Source organism: Phodopus roborovskii, unplaced genomic scaffold (assembly GCF_943737965.1).
Source record: "Phodopus roborovskii unplaced genomic scaffold, PHOROB, whole genome shotgun sequence".
Lineage (NCBI taxonomy): Eukaryota > Metazoa > Chordata > Mammalia > Rodentia > Cricetidae > Phodopus > Phodopus roborovskii.
In genome coordinates, this window is record NW_026125856.1 from 129373 (window position 1) to 144408 (window position 15036).

The window sequence follows — 15036 nt, forward strand, 5'->3', positions numbered from 1 at the left end:
CCCAGGCTAGTCTCAAATTTATACTTTTCCTAAACCCTAACCTTGACCTCCAATGTGTACTATACCAAGCCTGTTTTGGTGTTTGCTTTTGTCTGGGGTTTTAGTTTTTGAGTAAAGCCAGCTTGGAACTCTTGCTCTGCCTCCACCATGAGCAACCTTGTTTATGCTAAGCTGTTTATTAACAGCCTTCCAAATACACACTGAACTCTGAGAGCAATATCCAGATGGGTCTTGTTCATTACATGTATATTTGAGATATTTAGTCAATGACCATTCCTCTAACTCTGTGTTGTTTTCATTGTTAGAGTTCTCAATGTTCTATCTTAAGAGACTTATAGCCGGGCAATGGTTGCCCGGCTTTAATTCCAGCACTTGGGAGGCAGAGACACGTGGCTGGCTCTCTGTCAGTTCAATGCCAGCCTGGGCTACAGAGCAAGCTCCAGTACAGGCTCCAAAGCTACACAGAGAAACCCTATCTTGAAAGGGGGGGGGATTTGTGAACCCAAATTCTTTCAGCATATTTATAATCCTAACATTTTATCATCTATACATTTGATATACACACCTTACGAATGCCCCCCAAGTCATTAATAAGGTTGAAAATGGTAATCTTGCCAATGACCTATGAAGACACCCACACTTCTGCTACGCCCACATATCAATACATCGAAGAGTCAAAACACAACATTGCCCAGCTTTCATTTTCAGGGTATACAGGAACTTCTACCTCTATGAAGCCTTTCCTTACTTGGCACCACCTCAACTCAAGCAGAAATGAATTATTCATCTATCTTTCTTACAATTGTACCTTCCCTCACTTCACCGCACTGTATTATAGTAATTTGTTAACAATTCTGCCTCTGTAATAAGGCCAAGCTCTCTTAGAGAATAGAGATTTCTTTAAGTTCCTTAAAGACTAGCACGACTACCAAAATTTTGTTAGCACTAAAAAATCCAAACATGCCTTGCAATTCAAAAGCAACAGCTCCTATTTTCACAGTGTTAGCACATGAAGTCTAAAGATGTTTTAAATACACTTACCTGTAGCAAAAAGCAAACTGCATAGCTCAATAGAGAAGGATGGTGAACTAAATTTAAGCTGTTTTTATACTCTGTTACTTCAGTATTTTCTAATTTTTGGGGATCAATGTATACTCCTTTTTCAAATGGTGTGGACATCCATAAGCAATGAACCATAACTGTCAAATAGTAATTAAATTCTTGACAGATCTTGCTGCTGAGATTGAAGTCTGATTTTTCCTAATGGCAAAGAAATAAAATAGTCATTAACAGCTATTATTCTTTTCCTTTTTATTCTTAACAGGTCCCATATATCTATACTTTGTTATTTATAAAAATGGTGATTTAACACAGATTTTGCATTCATACCTTCTTTAAAAAGTTGTCTTTCTTTGCAGCTGTCAAATTATTGCGATACCTGAGAATAAAAGCATATATAATAAAGCATGTAAAATGTCATTGGATGTAATGCTTCTGAGTGTAACATAAAAAATTTAAAATATACATTTTAGGGCTACAGAGATGTTTCCATTGGTAAAATCCCTGCTACAGAAGCGCAAGTTCCTGACATTGGATTTTAACACCCATGCAAAAACCATGTTTGGTTGCATGTATCCCTAATCCTAGCAACAAATGTAAAAAACATGTTTGGCTGTACGAATCCCTAATCCTAGCAACAAATGTAAAGAGCATGTTTGGGTGCACGTATCCCTAACCCTAGCAACAAATGTAAAAACCATGTTTGGTTGTATGTATCCCTAATCCTAGAAAAAAAAATGTAAAAAGCATGTTTGGTTACATGTATCCCTAACCCTCCCAGGAGTAAACAGACATAGGCAGGTCTCTGGAGCTGTGCAGCTAGCTACTGTAGGCAGTCAGTGAGTGAGCTCTTAGTAAGAAGAGACTGGTAAGAAGACCAGTCTCAATATAAAGCACAAAGCAATAGTGACACTGACCTCTACAAGAATATTAATGAAAGTGCACCCACACAATCATGCATACACACACAAGTACATTGTAATGTAAATAAATGCAAATGTGCACAAATACAAATACCTAATTATCTAGTTGAGGAGTTTACACTTGAATGGCACATTTTCCACAAAGAATTTTTACAGTTAGGGTTTATAGGTAGGGTTTATAGGTAGAGGCCCTGAACTCAATCCTGAGTACTATAATAAAATAAAGAAAAAGAGGCTCAAATCTATACCAAGATAGATCAATGGGGAAAGTGCTTGCCATGAAGTCTGACCACCTGAGTTTGATCCCCAGACCCCATATAAAAGTATAAGGGGAGAACGGACTATACATGTTGTTCTCTGACCTCCACATACACACTATGGCACTTGCTCATCCACACACATACATACATACATACACAATACTGATACACTTTTAAAGATTGAATTAGACATTTCAGGTGTGCTCTTAGTGCAAATATAACTCAATTGAAAGAAAGCAAACCATGAAATACATTTCATTATTAAAGCAAGCAATCAATCACTGATACAGAATACATTTCCTTTATGTAAAACAAGGTACAGCAGGCCAATGAGATAACTGAGCAGGCAAAAACTCAACATCAAGTTTGATGAGATAACCTTGATGCCTGGATCCCACATGATGGAAGGAGAGAACAGACTCAGAAGTTTTCCTATGACTCTGAATGTAACACACACACACACACACACACCAACACCAACAACAACAACAAAAAGAACCAAAATAAATGTAACAAAGTTAAAAGGTACAGCTGAACAATGAAATCCAGAAATGTAATTTTTTCTTATCTGAGAACTATCATCTAATAATTTCCACATATTTTAACATTGAAAAATCTCTACAAATTATACTTATGGATTAAAAATAATTTCAGTTCACAAGTAAAAGAGCAAAAGGTGAGAAATAATGCTTAGAAGATCACATAACTGGCAATAAATAGTTTCTATTGCCTCCCAGAAAATGTCCCTTTTACCAGAGAAACTATATACACTTCAACAGATATCAACAAATGATTAATTTTTCTTTAACACACAGAAATTTTAATTAACAAAGCTGAGGGCAGCAATGTCATTACATAACAAACCAATCCTCAGCAAAGACTTTTAATTCCATATGCCCTACAGGGGGGATTTAAAAATAGCACAGCACCAGTTTTAGTATTTTAAGGTACTGCCATAATGCAGCTTGAAATGACTTTTAAAGTAAAATATGCCAGACTCAGAAAGATAAATACCATGTTTTCTCTCATTTGTGGAGCCAATCTTTTGTATAGACAGAAAACATCAGTTATATATACATACATATGATATGAAAGCAGAAGCAAGACTGGAGGAAGGAAGTGGGCCCTTAGCAGGAAAGGTGGGAAGGGAGCAAATGAAGTCAAAGAACACAACACACTGCAATGGATGTGGCTTTAGAAAAACCAGCATTATGGACAATGTGGATACTACAATAAAAATTGTAAATAAACTGGGTGGTGGTAGTACATTCCTTCAATCCCAGCACTTGGGAGGTAGAGGCAGGTGGATCTCTGTGAGTTTGAGGTCATCCAAGTCTGCAGAGTGAGTCCCAAAGCAACCAGAACTACACGGAGAAACCCTGTCTCAAAACAAAAATAAACAATAAAACAATAAAAATAATAACAGCTATTAGAGCTTCATATTAGACAGTCATTAACCAAAAAGCCATTTTTCCTATTTTGATAGACCTGTTAGAAAATTGATAGGAATTTTAATTTTATTATAGTTAAATGATAAAGATAGAATTATGATGGAATAATTCATAAAATGATTTAAAGGGAGAGGGGGGCTTGTACCTGTATATAATGTAACAAAGTTGGTTCAAGATACTGGCATCCAGGCTTAGGAGTGCAGAATGGAAGATCACAGGAGAAAACAACACCAATAATGGAAGATCATAATTTATATATATGTCACACACCTTTTGGAAAGAATGTTAATATCAATATATAAATTATTTTCCATAATTCAATGAAGTTTACTAAAATCATCAATATAAGTTAAACAATAATATATCATTGCATTTGAACCTGTCTAATTTCTAATTAAAAAGGATAACTATAATTTTGTTTAAACTACAACTCATCAAACATCAATCTTAACTCAGAAAATTATTTCTATAAGGTTTATTAAAATATTTCATTTAGGTAGGCCTGGTGGTGAGTGCCTTTAATCCCTGCACTCAGGAGGCAGAAACAGGAAATTCTCTTTGAGTTCAAGGCCAGCCAAGGATACACAGTGAGATCCTCTCCCAAAAGTAGTATTAATATTAGTATTAGTATTAGTATTGATTGGGCTGGGGAGATGGCTCATAGTTAAGAGCACTTGTTTGTTCTTCCAGAGGACTCAGTACCCATATGATGGCTCACAACAATCTGAAATTCCGGTTCCAGGGTATCCAATGCCCTCTTCTGATCTCTGTCGCACCAAGAACGCTTGTGGTACACAAACATGCACAGAGACAAAGCACCCATACAAATAAAATAAAAGTAAATAAATCTTTAAAAATTCTTATTTCATCTTAGAACTGAAAAAAACATGTTACAGTAAGGGAACATTTCTTTCTCCTGAAGTCTCCCAAATATTCATTTACGATAATCAGTTAACTGGCAACCTGGAAAACAAAGGAGCATTCCTTTAAACAAATGCATAATATAGGTTGGAGATAAGTGCCAATAGGCAGAATGTCTAGCACAAACAAGGCCCTGGTTTGAAACCCCATTCTTGGTATTGCTTTGGAGCCTGTCCTGGAACTAGCTCTGTAGACCAGGCTGGCCTCAAACTCAGAGATCCTCCTGCCTCTGCCTCCTGAGTGCTGGGATTAAAGGCATGTGCCAACAGCATCTAGCAATACAAGCCTTTAAATCCCAGAACTCCAAGAGAGGATCAGAGGATCCTCGGTGTACTGGCTAGTTTTATGCCAACTTGATATAAGCTAGAACCACTTGGGAATAGGAAACCTCAATTGAGAAAAGGGCCCCACCAGACTGGACTATAGACAACCCTATGGTGCATGTTCTTGATTAATAACTGATGTGGATGATGCCACCTCTGGGCTGGGGGGTCATGAATACCATAAAATAATCAGGCTGAGCAAGTCATAAGGAACAAGCCAGTAAGCAGCACCCCTCTATGGCCTCCTGCCTCCAGATTACTGCCTTAAATTCCCTTCATGGTGGACTGTGACTGGGAAATATAAACTGAAATATAAACCATTTGCTCCCTAAGTTGGTTTGCTCATGATGTTTTATCACAGCAATGGAAATCCTAACTAAAACACTTGGGTACACATCAAACTGTGGTCACCTTAGGCTACATGAGAATTATAGCAAAACAAACAAAACATCAATTAGGTATTAGTGAATGAAGACAGACAACTTGGGGAAGGAAGACTATAATGGGTATTTTGTGGTGGTGACAGTTTTACCCATGTAAAATCTTATAAAACAGTAAAAGGACTAGAATTATAAAGGTATTAGGTACCAGGAAAAAATTAAGCACTTGAGAGCCAGGAGTAAAAATCTGAAAAAGCAATATAACCTTTTTTTTGGGGGGGGTCTGCCAGGGGATAGGGATAAACAATAGATCAACAACAAAAACAAGAAATGATGCTACATCTACCTAGAGACCAGTTTTTTAATAGGTCAGTAAATTATAAAATTGTATCTGAACTAAAAATCAACCACATTTTCTTCTACAGTTGTTCTATAAAAGTCACTTACTCAGCACTTCCGCCAGCCCTTGGCTAGAGGTGAGTCTGTGCCCAATTCGGGCAGCCTCTCCCCTACACCCTCCCCAGGGAACTCCCTGGATTGGCCCCGGATCTTCCTGTTCCTGAGTCCTGTCCCCTGTGCCCTCCCCCTACCCTGTGCCCTACCCTGCCCACTGTCCCACTGCTCTGGTTGAGCACTGGGATAGAGGGTGGAGCCAGCAGTCCACACAACTTTGGGGAACTTCTCGGAGCATCTCTGAACAGAGGAGACCTACCTATCTACCGTGACCTCCCGTAATTTCCACCTGCTTGGTCTCTGACCCCCACCACAGGTCCTCTACTGGAGTCTTGGGCCCCTCCCAGAGATCCGCCTATCTCTGTAGGACCACTCTAAGTTCCTGCCACTAGGATCATTGACCCCCCACAGCAGTGCCTCTGCTAAAGAAGCCTCAGCTGGAGAGTACCAGCCCCAGGCTAGATCTGCCTAAAGGCACAAGGAACATCCAGAGTCCAGGCCTTTAGAATATTTGACCCCCATCACCAGTCTTCTACTGGAGCCTGATCGCTGACCCCATCCCCTGGCCCTTGCCTGTGGAGAGACCTCCTAGAGAGCTTGGACCACCCAGAGCTACAGATATCCAACCTCTGACCCACATAAGCCCACCAGGGAAGTACCATAGAGAGAGGGAGAGACCCCACCAATACCTACTGGAAGAAGCTATGGGAAGACAGCAATACAAGAAAACACCTAACAACAGAAAGACAAGCATGATACCACCAGAATCTAGGGCATCTACACCAACTAGAATGGAACACAACAACAAAGCAGAGGAAGCAGAAAGGAACGACTTAAAAATTACCATCATAAAAATGATAGAGGCCCTCAAAGAAGATGTGAGAAAATCCCTTAAAGAAATGGAAGAAAAAAAAAGTAGAAGAAATGAACAAATTTCTTAAGGAAAGTAAAGAAAGCGAAGAAAGACAAGAAAAAACAATTAAGCAGGTGAAGGAAACGGTTCAAGACTTGAAAACTGAAATAGAGAAAATAAAGGCAACACAAACCAAAGGAATGCTGGAAATAGAAAAACTGGGCAAAAGATAGGGAACTACAGACACAAGCATAACCAACAGAATTCAAGAGATGGAAGAGAGAATCTCAGGCGCAGAAGATAAACTAGAAGAAATAGATTCATCGACCAAAGAAAATCATAAATCCAACAAATCCTTAACACAAAACATCCAGGAAATGTGGGACACCATGAAAAGGCCAAACCTAAGAATAATAGGCATAGAGGAAGGTGAGGAAGCCCAGCTCAAAGGGGCCAAAAACATATTCAACAAAATCATCGAGGAAAACTTTCCAAATCTGAAGAAGGACATGCCCATGAAAGTACAAGAAGCATACCAAACCCCAAATAGGCTGGACCAAAGAAAAAAGACCCCTCGACATATAATAATCAAAACACCTAGCATACAGAATAAAGAAAGAATATTAAGAGCAGCGAAGGAAAAAGGACAGGTAACATATAAAGGCAGACCTATCAAAATTATACCTGACTTCTTCATGGAAACCCTCAAGGCCAGAAGGTACTAAGAGACCACGGATGCCAGCCCAGGCTACTATACTCAGCAAAATTCTCAATCACTATATGTGGAGAAAACAAGATATTTAATGACTAAACCATATTTTCCCAATACATATCTGCAAATCCAGCCCTACAAAACATATTGGAAGGAAAACTCCATCCAACCCAAGGAAGTTAAATATGCCCACAAAAATGTAGGCAACAGATAATCTAACTACACCAGAAACCAAGGGCAAAGCAGGACAAATATATTCACAATACCACTGCCAACAACAAATCTAAATAAAACAAACAAGCAACAAACAATCATACTGCATATAAGAAACACATCTAAGCTTCAAAGATAGACATTACCTCAGGGTAAAGGGTTGGGAAAAGATCTTCGAATCAAATGGAATCAAGAAGCAAGCAGGTGTGGCTATCCTAATATCTAACAAGTTAGATTTCAAACCAAAATTAACCAAAAGAGATGAAGACAGTCATTTCGTATTCATCGCAGGAGAAATCCATCAACACAAAGTCTCAGTTCTGAACATCTATGCCCCAAATACAAAGGCACCCACATTCGTAAAAGAAACGCTACTAAAACTCAAAGCTCACATAAAACCTCACACACTTATAGTGGGAGACTTCTTGACACACCACTCTCAACACTAGACAAGACCACCAATCAGAAACTCAACATAGAAACAAAATAACTAACAGAAGTTATGCCTCAACTAGGTTTAACAGACATCTATATAACATTCCATCCAAAGACAAAAGAATATACCTTCTTCACTGCTCCACATGGAACCTTCTCTAAAATCGACCACATACTTGGTGACATAACAAACCTCAACAAATACAAGAGAATTGGAATAGTCCCTTGTATCTTATCAGACCACCATGGTTTAAAATTGGAATTCAACAACACAAATTGCAGAAAACCTGCAAACTCATGGAAACTGAACAATGTGCAATTGCACCACACCTGGGTCAAAGAAGAAATAAAGAAAGAAATTAAGGACTTTCTAATATTCAACTAGAATGAGGACACAACATACCCAAACTTATGGGACACCTTGAAAGCAGTGCTACGAGGGAAGTTCATTGCACTAAGTGCCCATATGAAGAAAACAGAGGATAGTCACATAAGAGAATTAACAGCCCAACTGAAAACCTTAGAACAGAGAGAAGCGAATTCACCCCTTAGGAGTAGAAGCCAGGAAATAATCAACTTGAGGGCTGAAATCAACAAAATAGAAACCAGGAAAACAATACAAAAAAAAAATCAATGCAACAAAGAGTTGGTTTTTTGAGAAAATCAACAAGATAGACAAACCTTTATCCAAATTAATGAAAAAGCAGAGAGAGAACATGCAAATAAACAAAATCAGAAAAGAAAAGGGGAACATAACAACAGACAGATAGGAAATCCAGACAATTTTCAGGTCATACTTTGAATTTCTGCATTCCACAAAAATTGAAAATTCAAAGGAAATGGACAAGTTTCTGGATAACTATCACCAAAATTAAATCAAGAACAGACAAACAACTTAAATAGACCTATAACCCGCAATGAAATAGAAGCAGTCATCGAAAGCCTTCCAACCAGTAATGTTGGTACCCTAGCATCACAAAGACACAACTAAGAAAGAAAACTACAGACCAATATCCCTGATGAACATCGATGCAAAAATACTCAATAAAATACTGGCAAACCGAATTCAATAATACATCAGTGAAATCATCCACCACAGGGATGGTTTGGCATATGAAATCCTATCAACGGGATCCACCATATAAACAAACTGAAAAAGAAAAATCATATGATCATCTCCCCAGATGCTGAAAAAGCCTTCGACAAAATTCAACACCCTTTCATGATGAAGGTCTTGGAGAGATCAGGGATAACAGGAACATACCTAAACATAATAAGAGCAATATACAGCAAACCAACTGCCAACATCAAACTGAATGGAGAGAAACTTAAGCCAATTCCTCTAAAATCAGGAACAAGACAAGGCTGCCCTCTCTCTACATACCTCTTCAATATCGAACTTGAAGTTCTTGCTAAAGCTATAAGACAACAAAAGGAGATCAAGGGGATCCAAATTGGAAAGGAAGAAGTCAAACTGTCTCTATTTGCAGATGATATGATAGTTTACATAAGCGACCCAATAAACTCTACCAGGGAACTCCTACAGCTGATAAACACCTTCAGCAAACTAGCAGGATACAAGATAAACTCAAAAAAATCAGTAGCCCTATTTTTTTCAGATGACAAAGAGACAGAGAAAGAAATCAACATAAAGTATCTTGGTGTAACACTTACCAAACAAGTAAAAGACCTATATAATAAGAACTTTGTGGCTCTAAAGAAAGAAATTAAAGAAGATACCAGAAAATGGAAAGATCTCCCATGCTCTTGGATAGGTAGGATAAACATAGTAAAAATGGCAATCTTGCCAAAAGCGATCTACAGATTCAATGCAATCCCCATTAAAATCCCACCACAATTCTTCACTGACCTTGAAAGGATAATAATCAACTTTATATGGAAAAACAAAACACCCAGGATAGCCAAAACAACCCTATACAATAAAAGAACTTCAGTAGGCATCACCATTCCTGACTTGAAGCTCTACTACAGAGCTATAGTTCTGAAAACAGCCTAGTATTGGCACAAAAATAGACAGGAAGACCAATGGAATCGAATTGAAAATCCTGATATTAAGCCACACACCTATGAACACCTGATTTTCGACAAAACAGCTAAAATCATACAATGGGGCGAAGACAGCATCTTCAACAAATGGTGCTGGCACAATTGGGTGATGGTGAGAAGAAGACTGCAGATAGCCCCATGTCTGTTGCCATGTACAAAACTCAAGTCCAAATGGATCAAAGACCTCAACATAAATCCAGCCCCACTGAACCTCTTAGAAGAGAAAGTAGGAGGTACCCTTGAACAAATTGGTATAGGAGACCGCTTCCTTAACATAACTCCAGGGACACAGACACTGAGAGCAACAGTTAATAAATGGAACCTCTTCAAACTTAGAAGCATCTGTAAGGCAAAGGACACAGTTGATAAGACCAAACAGCAGCCCACAGACTGGGAAAAGATTTTCACCAATCCTACATATGACAAAGGGCTGATCTGCAAAATATAGAAAGAACTCAAAAACCTAGTCAACAAAACACCAAACAACCCTATTAAAAAAATGGGGTACAGAACTGAAGAAAGAATTCTCAATACAGGAAATCAAAAAGGCTGAAAGACACTTAAGAACATGCTCAGCCAGTCTAAGAGACCTCAGACAGTGGAGCCAGGATGTATCCCTGGTGCACAAAAGGACTTTGCAAACATATCCCCCATGGAGGGATAACTGCCTTATTCTAGAGATAGGAGAGAAGCCCTAGTCCCTACTTCACAGGACCTGTCAGATCTACATGACCCCAACTGGATGGCATTCCCCTACATATTGTATTGTGGTGGGGGGTTGGGGGGGGGAGGGTGTTTAGAGTACATGGGAGAGGGTAGAGAGGGCAAAAGGGAGGGAAGGAGGGAGGGAGGGCTTGGGGGGAGGGAGGGAGGGAGGGAGAGGGAACTGGGATCGACATGTAAAATAATAAAAAAAAAAAAAAAAACGCTTTGACTCCAAAATTTAAGTTGAAGAACAAGTTACTGGGGAAAAGGATTTCTATTTTTGTTTCCACAGAAAATGAAAAGATGTGGATTCCTTCCAGACTAATGTGGTTTGATCACACCAGACCGCCTGAAACAGAGTACAAGCTGATCCTACATTCCAAACAGCTGGACAAAACAGCCCTACAGACTACAGCTAGGATATCTGAATCTTCTTCGAATCCCCCAAGACAGCGCCCCTTACCAGCAGGAAGTAGTTTGGAAAGAACGACGCCCAAATTCCCAAATATTGTGTATAAATGTTTGTTTTCATTTAATTGGACTTTGTTATATAAAATTAAATAAAAAATACTCTATATGCATAAAAAAAAAGAACATGCTCAGCATCCTTAGCTATCAGGGAAATGCAAATCAAAACAACTTTAAGATACCATCTTACTCCTGCCATAATGGCTAAAATTAGAAACACCAATGACAACTCATACTGGAGAGGATGTGGAGAAAGGGGAACACTCCTCCACTGCTTGTGGGAGTGCAAACTCTTACAGCCATTTTAGAAATCAGTATGGCGGTTCCTCAGGAAAATGGGAGTTTACCACAGGACTCGGCAGTCCCCCTCTTAGGCATATACAAAATGATCCACATCCATGCAACAAAGACATCTGTTCAACTATATTCATAGCAGCATTATTTGTAATAGCAAGAACCTGAAAGCCACCTAGATGCCCCTCAATTGAAGAATGGATAAAGAAGATGTGGCACATCTACACAATTGAATACTACTCAGCAGAAAAAAATAATGGAATCGTGAAATTCACAGGCAAGTGGATGGAACTTGAATAAACCATCCTGAATGTGGTAACCCTGTCACAAAAAGAGGCACATGGTATGTACTCGCTCATATATGGATTTTAGACCTACAGCAAAGGATCACCAGCCTATAATTCACACCACTAGAGAAACTAGGAAACAAGGTGTATTCTAAGAGATTCACATAAAGTCCCTCACAGAAGGGGGAAGGGACAAGTCCCCCAGAGCATAGGGTTTGAAATGGGGGGGGGCAATGAATGGAGAGAGAAGTAGGAGAAAGAGAAGGGAAGAGAGGGAAACACCTACGACCAGGAAGATTGAGTCAGGGTAGGAATAGAAGACAGGAGGGAGGGAGGGAGGGAGGGAGGAAGGGAGGAAGGGAGGGAGGGAGGGAGAGGGGGGGGGAGAGAGAGAGAACACAAAAGAGGGATGCAAAATTGAGCATCTTCGGAAAGGCTACCATAAATGCCCTTCCCGGATAGTGAGATCAACAACTAACTTATCCATGGAGCACTCATCTAATACCTCTTGGAAACAGAAGCAAACACCCATACCTAAACACTGAGTCGAGCTAGAACCCAGATTCAGATGGAGAGGACAAGACCAGGTTGCAGAAACACATAGAGACATCTGACATGAACAAGGAGGAGCTGAGGGGCCCCCAGACTGATAGCTGGGAAGCCAGCATGGGACTACTGACTCAGGCTCCCCTGAATATGGGTCTCAGCCAGAAGGAATGGGCAGTCTAAGGGACCTCAGACAGTGGAACCGGGATGTATTCTTGGTGCACAAAAGGACCTTGCGAACACATCCCCCATGGAGGGATAACTGCCTTAACCTAGAGACAGGAGAGAAGTCCTAGTCCCTACTTCAAATGACCTGTCAGATCTACATGACCCCACCTGGATGGCATTGCCCTACATGTGGAATTGGGGTGAGGGGATGGGAGGGGAGGGTGGTCAGGGTGCATGTGAGGGGGCAGAGAGGGTAAAACGGAGGGAGGGAAGGAGGGATCGGGAACTGGGATCGATGTGTAAAATAATAAATTAAATAAAAAAGTAAGTCAGTTACTCAGTTGAAAATAAACTATTAATTTCAAAACATGGTTATTTTAACTACCTAGTAAAATCATAACTCACCTTCACAATTATACTTGAAATTTAAATCATAGGCCAATAAAGTGACTGCCTATCATAAATTTGTGGTTTTGACTTGTATACTACCTTCTCATAGAAGTCCAAAATAAAGTGCAACAATAATGTACTATTGTTCTCCAAGCGTATCGCAATCATGGACAGCCAGCCTACATAGTCAATCAATTGAAACACAGAGTTCATGGATCCACCCAAAGTTGTCTCCCTGTAATAAGAAATTACAATACTCAGATACACACCAGCAAAAGTGTTCAGTTTCCAAGGTAAAGGTTGGTAATACAAAGCAATAAGTAGATACGGAATTAAAAATCTATCAGTTCTCCAATGTACAATTCACTTTCTTTTTAAAAATAAAAGCAGTGATTAACCATAGTATTGTGGTTAGTCCATCAGGTTAGTCCATCAACATAGATGTCCCTTAACCAAAGAAAATGTGATTCATACACAATGGAGTATTACTCAGATATTAAAAATAATGGCATGATGAAATTCAAAGGCAAATGGACAGAAATAAAAGTATTATCCAGAGTGAGGTAACCCAGACCCAGAAAGATACACATGGTATGCACTCACTTCTAAGTGTTCATTAGCTGTTAAGTAAAGGATAATCACGCTACAATCCACAGACCCACAGAAGCTAAGTAATAAGGATGGCTCAAGGGGGCATACATGGATTTTCCTGACAGAGGGAAATAGAGCAGACTTTGTGGGTTAACTGGGTTTGTATGGGGATGGGAACAGGAGGAATCTAGGGGAGAGGCAGAGAATACTGGAAGAGGCACCTGGAATTGGGGGACATTTGGGGTGACATAGAAACCTAGTGCAGTGGAAATGCCCTGTAATCTAGTAGTGAAATCTCCAACTAATGGGGGATATGGAGCCCGAACTGGCCCCCTGCTATAACCAGGAAAGGCTCCTACTAAGAACAGGATTGGGGCATCAACCCAGCCACAAAACCTGCAACCTACCATCTGTCCTGCCTGTAAGATATACTGGGGCTGTAGTGGCATAGATCTTGAGGGCATGTCCAACCCATCACTGGTCCAACTTGAGGCCTGTGACACAAGAAGGAGCCCATGCCAGATACTGCCTGGATGGCCAAGAACCAGAGGCCAGAAAGCCCAGAGACCCAGGATAGAACAAACATGACTGCAAAAAATGGAAATGATTCCTAATAATATTCTGGTATACTTGTGGATTGCTGTCTAGCCCAATTGTCATGAGAGGGGTGTTATCCAGCAACCAATGGGAGCAAATGCAGAGACCCACATCCAAACACTAGGTGAAGACAGGGGAATCCTGCAGAAGAGGAAGGATGATAGGATGAGACTAGAAAACCATGAGAATAAGGCCCACAGAAACTGAAGCAACAAACACAGATCCTATATGGGTCTGAACTAGGTCGTCTCATATACCTTATGGTTGTATAGCTGGAAGTTCTTGTGGGACTCCCAACAATGGGAGTGGGAGGGGTGTCTAACTCTTTTGCCTGTGCCTGGGACTCTTACTTCATTCAACTGGGTTGTCACATCCAGCTATGATATGAGGGTTTGTGCCCAACCGCATTGTATCTTGTTAGGCCATGTTCAGTGGATATCCCTAGGAGGCCTGTTCTCTTTTAGGAGGAGTTGATTTGGATGAAAAGGGGCATGTAGGAAGGGACTGGGAGGAGTAGAGGGAGGAATAACTGCAGTCAGGATGAGAGAAGAATAAAAAATAAAAATAAATTAAAAAGCACAGTGATTACTCTTAGTCTTTTATTTTTATTTTTTATTTTTTGAGATAGGGCCCATATTACCATGTAGCTCTGACTGTCCTGGAACTTACTACTACATAGCCTTGAACTCAGCAATCTTGTCTTCTATGAACCATTAAGATAAAATCATAGAGCCAGGTGGTGGTGGTACACACCTTTAATCCCAGAACTTGGGAGGCAGAAGCAAGTGGATCTCTGAGTTTGAGGCCACCCTGGTCTACCGAGAGAGTTCCAGAACAGGTTCCAAAACTACACAGAGAAACCCTGTCTCGAAAACAGCAACAGCAACAACAACAACAGACCTCATAGACAGCCCATGTGGTGTCCTGGCGGTTAGGAGGC

At 40.0% G+C, this 15036-nt stretch overlaps 1 protein-coding gene across 1 annotated transcript in view; it reads right to left on the reverse strand.

Annotated features, from left to right (window-relative positions):
* The window catches only part of Cenpi (centromere protein I), a 54744-nt gene that overhangs the window by 13512 nt on the left and 26196 nt on the right, over positions 1 to 15036 (reverse strand). The window contains 4 exon segments of the mRNA XM_051178834.1: positions 1042 to 1260; positions 1390 to 1438; positions 3839 to 3963; positions 13008 to 13143. Of these exon segments, the coding sequence (XP_051034791.1) occupies positions 1042 to 1260; positions 1390 to 1438; positions 3839 to 3963; positions 13008 to 13143 (529 nt within the window).